Consider the following 12,812-nt stretch of genomic DNA (forward strand, 5'->3'; position numbering starts at 1 on the left):
TTATCCATTCCTGACTCATAGTTCTAAAATGGGAAAAGGAATTCTCCATGTGAATGCGCATGTCAACAAGGGCTGAGCGCTTGGCCAAACTCTTAGCAGCCGTTGAACTCGTATGCAAGGGATATGTAGGTCATCGTGGCTGACGCTGAGAGGGAGTCCGATCTACCGAGACAAAACAAGTCATGCGACCTGATCTTTAACCTTGAAAGGATCTCGAGGCGTTCTGTAACCCCATCTCATCACGCCATCCATCCCTTGCTGAGTTTGTTCGAGAACCCCGCAAGGGCGGCTGAGATCAAACATGCCTGATGACTGTTGTTTTGATCTATCGACCGTTATGTGGGTGGTGTTGGTCAACGTCAAGGTACCCCACATATCCCGAGCGCTTCAGTCTGCAAGGGATCTAGGCGCTTACGCTCGCAGAGCCCCATGATGGAACAGCCCCCAGCCATTGTGGCAAAAATAGCATAAGCTTCGCGTGGGCGGCCACCAAGAGCGTGGCCATATGGCGCTTGTAGGCAGATGCAAGGAGTGTGATGGCAAAAACAACAACAGAAACAACGTGGAGGGAGTGAATGGAATCACAACATACCTTTCCGAGAACCTTGTCTCGTTCGATGCTGACGAATTGTCCCTTGTCATCGAAATGAGCTGGCGATAGTTGACCACGCTTGAACAGCTTCGGCGTTAGCCTTCCTCTAATCTCCATAATTGCCTTGAGCATCTGGTTGTTGCTGTCTCCAGCAAAGAGGATTTTGCCGGTGTACATCTCATACAACGTGCAGCCGATGGACCACATGTCGACGGCGTAATCGTAAGGAATGCCCAGAATAATCTCCGGCGCTCGGTAGAATCGACTGACGAGGTATGGAGTGACATCCATGTGCGCTGTCGCCGCATCCGTCTTGTCGATAGCCGTACCCAAATCACAGATCTTGAGCACGTTGTGACTCTCGTTTACCTACTAAAGTTAGCACTTGCGTGTCTTAATGTTAGCATCGTGGGGGTCACATACCAAGATGTTGTCCGGTTTGAGATCAGCATGAATGATACTGCACTTTCGCATGTGCGCGAGAGCGACAAAGATCTGGTATGCGTATGCTCGCGTTGCTCCAAGATTGATACCCACATTGTTACCAAACTTCCGCAAAACCTCTCGCAAGTTCATGCTCAGGTTCTCGAACACCATGCACAGATGGCCCTTGTAGTCGAACTGGCGGATAAACTTGATGATGTGCTTGCGTCCCTCAGGGTCGGCCTCGTTGAGCTTCTCCAGAATAGCAATCTCTGTGTATCCTCCCTTTCGGAGGGCGTCATTGTTTCGCATCATCTTGATGGCGACGAGCTCCTTCGTGGTGATGTCGACGGCACGGGCTACCCCTGAGAACATACCCCTTCCCAGTGCTGCCTGGATCTGATACCGACCATTCAAGACTTCACCGATGCGAATCTTGTAGTAGCCATCTTTGTCGTCACCTTCGAGAATACCTCCCTTGATAGCTGGGACATCAGGGGCCTTGCCGTCGCCCTCGATAGGCGCGACCGGCTCGACAGGTTTTGTGGCATACTTTTCCTCGTCAAAGTCTTCCGCAAACATATCGAAGTCATCATCGTCATCATCACCGCCGGTCTTTTCGGTAGACTCTTTCTGAACATCTTCCTGTGGCTGTTGTTCCGTTGCAATGGGATGCTGCTCACCATGAAGTACGACGTTTCCGTGGCGGAGCTCATGTCGTCGTTCATCCTCCTTCATGTCTCCAGTAGGATCGTAGTCAGCGGCCGAGGGGCCATCCTCCTCGTCTGGCTGAGCCTTCCCGTGGCTGTTCATCAGGTTCCTGTCATCGAGGAAGTTGATGCCCCCAGGAGACATTTCGGTATGTGATCCGGGAGAGCGTGGTGAAGCGATGTCTGCACCTCTGGTCAATAAGATCCCTCCACCAGATGCTGTTGACATACCTGATCGGGGAGTGCGCGGGCTTTCAATGTCGGATTGTGCTCTCATGGGCGTGTCGGGGGCGGTGGACGCAGGAGAAGCTCCGTGAGCTTTACTTGCAGCAGCACCTACAGCATGGAGAAGGAGAGGAGTCGCAGAACTGTGCTTAGCCAGGATCTCCTCACGTCGCTTGCGGCGTCGCTCGATTTCAGCTTCTTCGTCAAAAGGCTCAGGCTCTTCGTAGTCGGGCTCTGGCTCAGGTTCCGGTTTTCGTTCGGGTTCCTTCTGAGCTGCTGGCTCCCTATAAAATGTCAGTGCTCCGTTCAACCAAGGAATGTGAATCATCATACCGCTGAGAAGCCTTGGAAGTGCCATGTCCATTTGTAAGGCCTTGTTCAGGTTTAGCATGATGTCCTTCGGCGCGTGAAGCCTCTCCTACAGTCGTCCTCTTGGACATAGAACCGCCATTTCTCGAGCTGTCGTCATACTTAAGTTCCCTCGGCCCATCGTCGCGACGATCGTATTGGCCTTCTCTGACAAAACGATCAAACCTGCCTCTATCCGAAGGTCGAGATATTTGAGGAGAGCGACTCCTGTTTCGAGGTCGTTTGTTGGAAAACCGATCTCGGTCTCCATCGCGGTAGTTGTCTCGGTCGCGGCTCCGATCGCGGCCCCCGTAGCTGAAATTTGAAGTGCGCGATGCAGGTCGATCTAGGTCATCGTATTGTCCTCGCGGCTTGCGATGGTCGTCACGTCGCGCATCCTCGTAGTTCCGGCGATAGCCTTGATCGCGAGGCCTGGAGTTGTAGTGATCCCTATCCCTGTCTCTTTCGTCGTGCGATCGCTTGTAGCCACGGGGTGAAATGCTTCGTCGTGACCCGTTGCTGTATCTAGAAGCCGAATCGTGATCCGGAGTGGAAAGTCTACTTTTGTTTCTGTCTTGACGGTCAACACTGCTTCCTCCAGTATGCTGCAGTGAAGTTGCCTTCAAATCTTTAGCGGCGTTCTCGACGATCTCGCCTTCGTCCGAACTCGACGCCATGATGACGACGGGGCTATTTAGATCCTCAAGGCCTTAAAATGGAGAGAAGCAGGAACAGTGTCAGCGCTGGGGACTAGGAAGAGCAGAGTGCAATGGGAGAAGAGCCCAACCGGATCAGTAGTGACTCGTAGAGGCTCAGAGCCGATAGGGGAGGTAATGTAGCGGATGAAGGAAGACTGGAGCGCAGTCCAGATGAAAAACAAAAGTAGTTTAGCAAATTGGAAACTCTGAGGCGAGGGAGGGATTGCAAAACCTAAGAAGGCGTCGTGACGCGAGATGAAAGTTATTATCTGAACCGAGTATCTTTAGACTTTTTGACGTCAGGTAACAGCGAAACAACTGATGAGGCTACGAGGCCCATTTTCTGGATTAGCTAAGCCCCGAAAGACCCTTATCCATCTTATCGAGCTTATCCCCGCGGTCGAGAGTGGGCTCACCGCTGCCAGCCAGTGAGTGGGCTGGGCTGTGCTGAGCGCGAGAGGGCCTGGGCAAAAGTCAATAAGCGGGAGGCAACTTTTCCCTCTCGCGACAATCTTCGTTTCTTCAACCGCAGCTTTGCCTCCTTTTTAACACAACTCAAGACTCTCTTTCACTCTACATATATCAAAATGGGCGGCGCTAACCGAGAAGGTTTGTTCAATCTCTCCGACTAAATTTCTACAGAGACAGAAAACTAACCCCTCCAAACCACAGGCGGCAAGGTCAAGCCCTTGAAGCAGGCCAAGAAGGCCCAGAAGGACCTCGACGAGGATGACAAGGCTTTCCTCGAGAAGAAGCGCGCCGGTACGAACCTCAAAATGCGAAAACCACAAAGAAACATCACACTAACAACTGCGATACAGACGAGAAGGCTCGCAAGGAGCTTGCCGCTAAGGCTGGAGGCAAGGGCCCTCTCAACACCGGTGGCCAGGGCATCAAGAAGAGCGGAAAGAAATAGACGTTTCGCCTGGTTCTAGCGACGATTGAGCGAAGACTCGAGATATCCCTGGCTGCTTTGGATGGCGTGAGCGCATCAGACAGGCAGCCTGCGTGTTTTAGGCGTTTTAGACATTGGCGCTCACTGATCACGATATTTTCGCGCGATGGCTAACGATAAATGAATTCTATGCTGACCCAAATGCTGACTGCGGTGCCTCATTATTCCCGTGCAATTCGATTTGAGAGTAGTCATGATTGTAGAAATGCTAGAACGTCGATGTTATGATGGTAAAACCTCCACTGTATTAGTGTACCTCGCTGGTGGATTTCTCCAGTGAACAGCAGATCTCTCGCCATAGACTTTCATCTCTATTTTCAAGTCCATCATAACTTCTTTTGCAATAAAACAGGGTCTTCGACTAAAATCGAGTGGAACTTCTACGACGCTTCTAGAGGTCTTCTTTCGTTAAACGTCCATCATCGATTTGTCTTTAGCCTCGGAGCACGTTGCGTGTCTTTTCATGTGCTTGTCCCAACAAAACTACCCTGGTCCAACAACACAACAATAAACGACCGGAGAAGTGGAACTTGGTTCATATATAAGTCGAGAACTAGGACGCAAGGACAAAAGCTAATTGTCGGTTAATGATTCTATGCAAAGTTCCAGAACCTAGCTGCCTTTGTTCCAAGTCTGGATAGCCTCATTTCATCATGGCCGAAACTCAGCCCTACGGCGTTCGCAATCGCCGACCTTCAGCCACAGACAACCTTATCAATGCTGCTAAGAACTTCGAATCAAAGGTTGAGCAATCTCTCCTCATTCTCTGGGATGATCTCCCAGCTTGGCGTCGTGACAATGCCTTCATCCTCTCAGGCTATCGCCAATCTCACGGCTCTTATGCACATTCGTTCCGCTCCCTCTTCTACCTCCACAATGAATCCGTCAACATCTGGTCTCACCTCCTCGGTGCCATAGTCTTTCTCGCTAGTGCAGCATACGTTGACCGAGTTGTCCGCCCACGGTACGAAAGCGCAAGTAGCGCTGATGTACTCGTCTTTGCATGCTTCTTTGGAGGCGCTGTTGTGTGTCTGGGGATGAGTGCCACGTACCACACTCTGTCGAATCACAGCGATGTTGTTTCGAAGTGGGGGAACAAGTTGGATTACACAGGCATCGTGGCTTTGATCGTCGGCAGCTACGTTCCAGCTCTGTATTACGGCTTCTTCTGTCTGCCTAATCTGATGGCCTCCTATCTATGGGTTGTAAGTCTATGATGTTGTTTACTGATGGTAGAGAAATTCACTGACAAAGTAGATATGTATACTCGGTCTTGGGTGCACAATCGTTTCATGGGTCGAGCGCTTCCGGACCCCAGCATGGCGTCCGTATCGTGCAATGATGTTCATCGGCCTTGGTCTCTCTGGCGTTGTTCCTGTCATCCATGGCCTCTTCATCTATGGTTACCAAGGTCTTGAAGATCGTATGAGTCTAAGCTGGGTTCTCCTCCACGGTGTCATGTACATCTTTGGCGCTGTACTCTACGCGGTATGTCCTCACCGACTCTTCACATAGAGCATCCAACTCTGACTTGATAGGCTCGTTGGCCCGAGAGAAGCGCACCTGGCGCCTTCGATATCTGGGGAAGCTCGCATCAGATCTTCCACATTTTCGTCATCCTTGCAGCTGTTACACACTTTTACGGTATGGCCAAGGCTTTCGACTACCACCACACCATTATGGGATCTCAATGTCTCATGGACTAATTTTCTTCCTCTTCTGTTATCGTCAAGCCGAGATCTGTGATCCTCACCAGACCTGAGCCCATCGCCACAGCAGCCCAACATCCATACTCTTCGTTGGGATTCCATTCGGCCACCGTGATCCTAGTCAATGGCTCGTAGATGATGGCTCGGGTCGGATCCATGATTGCGCCCCCTTCTTCTTCATCGTCTCCGACAGCTGTGTCGGTATCCTTCTTCTTTGGCTTCTTCCCTTTCTTAACCGGCGGTTTATGGGCTGAATGCTTAGTTAGGCTGCGCTCCAATATGAAGCCTGTCGCTATTCTTGACACTCCTCGTGCCGCCGCGGGTGACACGGCAGGGAAAAGCTTTGCAGGGCGATGCTCGTGATGAAAGACTCGGATGCGGTCCGTGGGCTCACGCCTCGTGGTGAAGAGTTCAACTTGGGGATTGATAGCCCACAGTGAGCCGTCTAGAGAACCGACGAGGAGGTATGGGTGTGTTCGTCCGACTGCTAGACAGGAAGGGAAACTTTCCCCTGTAAAGACACGGCGCGCAACAGGGAATTGCGAATGGTGCATGAAGCCGATGTGGGTATTGAGCACACCGGCAGATGGATACATGGAGTAGAAGCCAAGCAGGTGGTCGCTGTATCCAAGCAGATTCGGTTGTGTTCCGACTGTAAGGTTCTGGACTTCGGTTGACTCGTAGCTTGGTGCACGAAGGTCAAGCAGCTTGACAGTTCCGCCGACAGGGGTTGAGGCAATGAGATAGGGCATTGCTGGGTAGCCAGAGACGAGATCGACCACGATGTTGTGGTGGACAGGATGTCGAGATAGGAGGCGATGAGGACGGAGGGACCAAAGAGCAATAGAACCGTCAGTATAACCTACCACCAGGCGGTTGAAGTTAATCCATGTAAGGGCTGTCGCTTTGGCATCTTCATTTGGGAAGCCAAATACAGCTATTGGCTGCACAACCTTTTCTGAACACTGTTAGCTATTGGACTGGTACCAGTAAGACACTGAACTCACCATAACTCCCTCCTCCGCCGTCACCAGCCTCCACCACGTAAACGTTTCCATCATCGCAAAGAATGGCCAAGAAGCCGCATGCAGGACTCCATTTCACTCTTCGAGCCCGCCCAAATTCGAGACATATCGTCTTGCGCAGTATTGGAGGTTGCATCGAAGGTCGAGCAAAGCCATTCTCTTGCCTCTCTCCGACGAACTCCCATAACTGCACAGTACCGTACTTTTGGAACTCTGGATTCAAAGATTCCTGTTCGTAATCGTAGAGTTCCTGATCGGAGTGTGGAATAACGCACAGGGCTAGAAGTTGCGGCGAGTTGGCGTTGTTCAAAGGCGCCCAGTCCATACTGGTGACGATACCGCCGGCATCTAAAATCCACCCAAGGGGCGCGTCGTCATTTTGCATTGGGAGGCCATTCTGAGATATAGAGTATGCGTCACCAGGTTCGAATTTGACCTCTTGTTGCGATGTGGGTGGCCCTAATAATACTGGCATTGGCTCTCTCTTAGACTGGTATCGTGGAACTTCCTCGGTCGACAGTGGTACCATCGCGTCGGCTTCTGGCAAACTCTCCCTGACGCGCTCATACCAATGCTCGGCGCTGTAAGCCTCCCTTTCGAAGTAGCTAGGCGACCAAACACCTCGATCTTTCTGACTCTCATCATCCTGAATTTTCGGAGGAAGCACTGTCCAGTCCATCCAACGATCCAGCATACCCGTGACCAATTTAACACCATCCTCATGACGTCCGTACCATGCCTCAACGAGCTGCTTGCCTTTAAATCCACGGTCGTAGGGCCCCCAGTACGATCTCACAATGCGTCCATCCGCCACAGGCTCAAGATCGAGGTATCCTGTGACTCCCGCTGCACGAACGTTGAATGGTCTAATAGGCTTGACCCGTTGACGCGAAAATCTGTCCAGAACGCCATCTGGTTCGCTCACAGGACCGTCGGATTCTGCATCATCATTTTCGTCGTGCTCTTGGCCAAGGGCGAGCTCTTCGGCACTTTCTTCTGCAGCGGCAGCCTCATCAAAGTTTTCATCCCGTTCTGCATGCTTGGAAGCGCGATCGAGGGATTCTTCGTCGGAACTAACTTCGAAGTCGTACTTCTCTACCGTATATCGCTTCGTGCGATTGGATCTCCGAGTTCTCATGATGAGTTGTGAGTGATAGAGATGGAAGCGAGCTGGGTTGGATGTGTACTGAGACAAATTTTAGTGGGGAGGCTACCCTGTGCAGTCCGATGACACTGGGCTTACCACTGACTTTCAGGTTCAAGTGCCTGACTGAAGGATCCAATACTTTAGGTAGTACCTAGGTACGAGGTTGCTAAGGTAGAGTCAGAAAATAGGGGGGGGAAAAATGGCATTTACTAGACTGCCTTAAATGCGATTATTGTTATTAATTTGTAACTTGGCTTGCATAAAAACGCCATATTCTCTGTCGTGCTCCAGGCGCTTTTCTTTCTCACCAACTCTAATTAACATTGGAACACTTCTTCCCTTTTGAAAGGTGAGAAATCTGGGAGAATTGGTTCCATACATTGTAGCAGTCATGAAGAACGTCGTCTTAATTCGTTGGGACGAGATTTCATTCGGAGAAAATGTGATTAAGTGCCTTTTTCCTCTTCTCTAAGAACCCTATTTGTGTCAGTCGAAGGCCTGTCCGCCGTCTCCCAATGTCCTCCTCACCTTTCTGAAGGGCCTATATCCTACCTAAGTGATGAAAGGATTTAGCTAAATTTAATGCAGACTTAGGAAGCCTTAGATTAGCCGGTTTCATCACCTAGGATGACGTACAGGAATGTACTTCTTGTGCTCCTCCTCGAAACAACCAAGACACAAACCCAAAACCCGCGGCCTCTTATCCATGATTTTTTGAAGTTTATCTTGGACTTCAGCACAGTTCTCACACCTGTCTCCATGTTCGGTTCCATAGTCAAGCAACCAGTTATCCAGCTGTGATAAGACCTTGTCAATGCGATCAAGAGGCGCTTCAAGGTCCAGGAAGCAGATTAGACGACCATTCCTATTCATGAGTTCGAGTAAATAGTCGAAATAATCCAACGTTTCGGTAGGACAGCAGTTCTCAGAAATGAGAGACGGGATCTCATTGTACACCAACTTGGCCACCTTGCGCTGGACCTCAATTTGTGCTGCCTGGAGCTTTGCTTTTTAGGGAGGGTCAGCTTGAACTCAAGAGATAGGACTTAATCCGTGTGATCTCACCCGCAAGCCTGTACAAGTAACGTCCTGGCATGTTATTCTCAAACAGCTTTTCAGTTTCTGAGGCTCTGGCCAAGAACGATCCTTCGGCCTGGAGAAGTCTCCTGGTGGCAGTTGTGTAGGAGGCCGAATCTTTATTCTGGAAACATATCAAGGCCATAGGCCAGAGATCTTTTGAGGTACGAGTCTTGGAAAGAATGTCTTGTGACCAGAATATGACAGAAAGATGCATGCTCTGCTTCATGTCATACTTGTCGATGATGGACCAGACTTTCCCAATCTCAGCACATGTGGGGTTCCAGAGCGTTGTTGCAAATTGGCAGTGAAGAGCTCGACATATCCACCCAAAGCAAATGGAACTTTCTTCTTCAGGTAGTGCGATCTCGAAGGGGTCGGTCTCGGTGTTGGCGGCGGTGGCCAGAGCTTGGCCTTCCATGAAGTTTGGGCCAAGCATCGTGGCAAACACACGTGAAGCGCCTTTTACCACTGAAGAATGAACGCGCACGCGTGTATCATTGTTGACAATGAAAACAACATCTCCATTTGGCGCAAAACTTTGGAAATCAGGGGCGGTAGGGCTGTCTTTGTCTTTGTCAACTTTCTGGCGCTTGGCACGAGAAAAGGGCATCGTGAATAGTAGAGGAGGCTGCTTGATCCGTTTGTGGGAGGTTGAGAAGGTGAATGTTTGGGCAGAAGAGCGGATGGAGGAGAGGAGGGGAATGTGGTTGTTGAGAATATGCGGGCAGCTGCTGTGAAATGACGGTCCAACGAGGCTGGTAAAATGAGCTGTTTGACAGTGGCGGCGCAGTGCAAGTACCTTACTATGAAGGACGCTCTTGGATGAAAGTAAAAGAAAGAAAGAAAGCTTCGATATGGCGTTCTTCAAGTTTCATGCGATCCTTTCAAGAAGAATGGATATCGTATCACAAGCACATCCATTGTGCATGGTCACGGGGGAAATGGATGAACAGGAAGAGTTTTCATAAGGCAATCTACGTCTAAGATAATATAAAACAAGAGAAGAATAAGTAAAGGCCATTATGGAATATGCTTAGGAGCGGGATAATGATGCGCAGATGGTGATCTGTTGGCTTCGCCATACATTAGGGTGCGTGATGATTTCTCAACCCTTTGGATATTGAGTTAGTTAACAAAGATAACACTGATCAAAACGAAGTGGCATGACGAGTGCGCTGTTTACTCAAGTTCCTTCGATTTATCCTCATTGTTTATCGTGGTGACCCTCACAAATGAGCCGTGTTCCTTGACACTCCGGTTTATGTCCAAAGCAACGGTATCCCGCAAGCAAGAGGAAGCATGCCACCTTGCAAACTACCTTATCTTTCACTCAATACCTTTGGTTTCGATGATGATAATTGGCCATTGTGAATACCAAATTCCATATATACAAAAACATTGAACCTGCCATATTTCCGCCTGTGATTAGTCAAACAGGCCTGGCTGATTGGCAATCATGCAAGAAAGAAGCTAGGTAGACAATCTTCGAAGGGTCAATCAGACAATCAGACGAGAAAAGCAAGGGTTGACTGTCCAAACGGGTGAGTCTGAGCGCCCACGTAACCTCATCAAGACACTCCCAAAGAAACTGGTTCGAACAATGGGTTGCTGGTGAGTTCGCCTCGTTCGATTGTTGGCACAAGACGATCGGACATATAAAAACACAACTCGAGAAGGGGAAGATGAAGACACTCTTACCGAATGATTGAACCCATCCAGTCATAGAAACAACAATTGGAACAAAAGATGCTTAAGTAGCTTAAAAACCACTTCCTCAAGAAGTTTGAACAATTAGTGACTATGCCAAGTGGCTGGGTGGAAACAATTGTCAAAACTCATCCATGGATGGACAATCCTAAAACCCACGGATGCCTCAAATGACGACAATCACAACGAAGAAGAAGAAGAAGCAACAAGGCTTGGCCATACCGTCTCAAAAGGTATAAATACCAGCATCTTCCACCTGGGGTTTAGAAGATTTCAATAATAGACAACTTAAATAATACTATATGTGTAAAAATTCTGGTAGCTGGCACTAGCTAGTAGATAGAATAATGAACCAAGGGCCCACGACTTATGAGCTTAGAGCAAAAAATATTTTTTCTCTTGTTATCCCATATACAAAGGGTTAAGGAACCTGCCAGCTGTGGAGAACCAGCACGTCTCTTGGCGATCTGTTCGTCCACCTTCGCTAAACATTGCTACGACCGGCAATCTTTCACTCGCGCCGATGCCCCTATCTTAAAGTATACCCCGGGAACCCACGAAGAGCACCTTGGGTTGAAGTTGGGCAGTAAGATATCTTCCAGCCAAGGTTATTATATAGCAGCGCTAGTAAGAACAGTGGCCACCGAGTCTGTACGGCTCGCAAACTTCACAAAACACGTGGAGATTGGCCTCTGTCTTGGATGCTTTTCCACAGCCAAGGAGAGCTTCAGTGAACGAGCCCGGTTGTCGCTTCACAACGCGACATCCGTGGTAAGCCCACAAACAAGGAGGAATGGCACTAAGATTCGTTGGATGACAACGGGATATCGACACCCATAACCGTCAAACTATGAGATAATCGTGACCTTACAAAGACATTGTTTCGCCTCCGAATCTTACTTAGGATCCTTCACCCTCCACAACCAGGCCATATTTGCATATCGTTGTATGAACCCAATGAGCCTCACAGCAAGGTAAGTCATCTGGGATCCGATGGCTTCGGCCAAGACTGACCGATTCAGCAATGTCCCAAAACCGTTCAATCGGCTCGCGCCGGAGCTGCAAAGGATGATTCTAGAGTACGCTGTTGTAGATGACGAACCCAGGATCTTACCAGAGTGTAAGACATTGCCACCATCCGACGCAAAGGCATCTGTTTGGATGGAGTCAGTCTCATCGATCAGACTCACCTGTCGAGACTTCCATGCTACCATCAACGACATCTTCCAGTACTAGGGAGAGTCAGTGTCAAGAGAAGATCTAGACGCCTTGCAATTTGAGAAAGAGTGGTCGGCACTGGCCCCCCTCAACCCCGAACGCAACATCCAAAGAATCTCCAACGCGATGATACCCAAACTCAAACGCAGCAGACGCGATTCCATCAACATCACCAGCGAAACGCCTTATACATATCCCCCGAGACCACTCCAATGTGCTCTATTTCGTGCCAAAGTGGGAAGATATCGCAATAACAATTGCGCTCCGGGTGCTCTATGGGTCAGACCCTGAGTGACTCACCGCAGAGCCTCGGGACACCAGAGAAGTCTACCCCGGCAGACAAATATGACATGGTGGAGAGGTTCCGCCCAGCGGTGACAACAACCCAGCCAGACCACCAGGCCGCCTACCTGCTCCGAAGTTCTTCAAGATCAGCAAGTCTTTTGTTCGGACAGGCAGGTCTCTTCAAACCAGCATCATGCAATACCCATCGAACTAAGCTTCCATGACAAATTTGACTCCACATGTTTAAGTATATCGTCCCCCAAGTTCATCTGAGGATGCTTGGCTCATGTTGCGCGCCACGTCTGAGGCGTGCGTTATGTTTCCTCATATGAGAGGATGGCCAAGTATGAACCTAGGAAAGTCGACCGGCCTCCAAATCTATTCATCGACTCACTGGTTTATGCCGGTAAACGTTAAAACTCTCGACGCAATGAACTTGAAGAAAAGTGGTATTTTTAGTTGCTACAAAGCGTTACCTAAAGATGCCCACACAGCCAGCGGCAGCACAACTTCGTCACTTACAGAGTTAAATGAGGGGCTTGGGGGGAAGGACTGAAACTGCAAAGAAAAGCTTGATAAGCTGCGCTTTTTATCATATGAGATTAAAAAAACTGAAGAAGATTTCAGAAACAAAGAACAGAGAGGACATAGAGATATGAAGAAGACTTTATTTACGTGGAAATTAGAGTA

At 49.4% G+C, this 12,812-nt stretch overlaps 6 protein-coding genes; 2 read left to right on the forward strand and 4 right to left on the reverse strand.

Annotated features, from left to right (window-relative positions):
- Positions 1-403: 403 nt before the first annotated feature.
- On the reverse strand, positions 404-2,975 carry FFUJ_09483 (related to mRNA splicing-associated serine-threonine protein kinase; the record flags this gene model as incomplete). XM_023568609.1 has 4 exons in its annotated part: positions 404-961; positions 1,016-1,908; positions 1,957-2,234; positions 2,284-2,975. The coding sequence occupies 4 exons, from the start codon at positions 2,973-2,975 to the stop codon at positions 404-406; spliced, it is 2,421 nt and encodes an 806-aa protein (XP_023435778.1).
- Positions 2,976-3,583: 608 nt separating this feature from the next.
- Positions 3,584-3,912, forward strand: FFUJ_09482 (uncharacterized protein; the record flags this gene model as incomplete). XM_023568610.1 has 3 exons in its annotated part: positions 3,584-3,605; positions 3,669-3,758; positions 3,818-3,912. The coding sequence occupies 3 exons, from the start codon at positions 3,584-3,586 to the stop codon at positions 3,910-3,912; spliced, it is 207 nt and encodes a 68-aa protein (XP_023435779.1).
- A 692-nt stretch (positions 3,913-4,604) lies between these two features.
- Positions 4,605-5,466, forward strand: FFUJ_09481 (related to PHO36-regulatory role in lipid and phosphate metabolism; the record flags this gene model as incomplete). XM_023568611.1 has 2 exons in its annotated part: positions 4,605-5,156; positions 5,209-5,466. The coding sequence occupies 2 exons, from the start codon at positions 4,605-4,607 to the stop codon at positions 5,464-5,466; spliced, it is 810 nt and encodes a 269-aa protein (XP_023435780.1).
- A 187-nt stretch (positions 5,467-5,653) lies between these two features.
- On the reverse strand, positions 5,654-7,823 carry FFUJ_09480 (uncharacterized protein; the record flags this gene model as incomplete). XM_023568612.1 has 2 exons in its annotated part: positions 5,654-6,618; positions 6,668-7,823. The coding sequence occupies 2 exons, from the start codon at positions 7,821-7,823 to the stop codon at positions 5,654-5,656; spliced, it is 2,121 nt and encodes a 706-aa protein (XP_023435781.1).
- A 477-nt stretch (positions 7,824-8,300) lies between these two features.
- Positions 8,301-9,522, reverse strand: FFUJ_09479 (uncharacterized protein; the record flags this gene model as incomplete). XM_023568613.1 has 3 exons in its annotated part: positions 8,301-8,309; positions 8,469-8,839; positions 8,898-9,522. 3 exons carry the CDS (start codon positions 9,520-9,522, stop codon positions 8,301-8,303), a joined length of 1,005 nt encoding a protein of 334 aa, XP_023436206.1.
- A 1,993-nt stretch (positions 9,523-11,515) lies between these two features.
- Positions 11,516-12,189, reverse strand: FFUJ_09478 (uncharacterized protein; the record flags this gene model as incomplete). XM_023568614.1 has 3 exons in its annotated part: positions 11,516-11,772; positions 11,810-11,851; positions 12,138-12,189. The coding sequence occupies 3 exons, from the start codon at positions 12,187-12,189 to the stop codon at positions 11,516-11,518; spliced, it is 351 nt and encodes a 116-aa protein (XP_023435782.1).
- Between the last annotated feature and the right edge of the window lie 623 nt (positions 12,190-12,812).

Source organism: Fusarium fujikuroi, chromosome FFUJ_chr09 (assembly GCF_900079805.1).
Source record: "Fusarium fujikuroi IMI 58289 draft genome, chromosome FFUJ_chr09".
In the NCBI taxonomy this organism is placed as follows: domain Eukaryota; kingdom Fungi; phylum Ascomycota; class Sordariomycetes; order Hypocreales; family Nectriaceae; genus Fusarium; species Fusarium fujikuroi.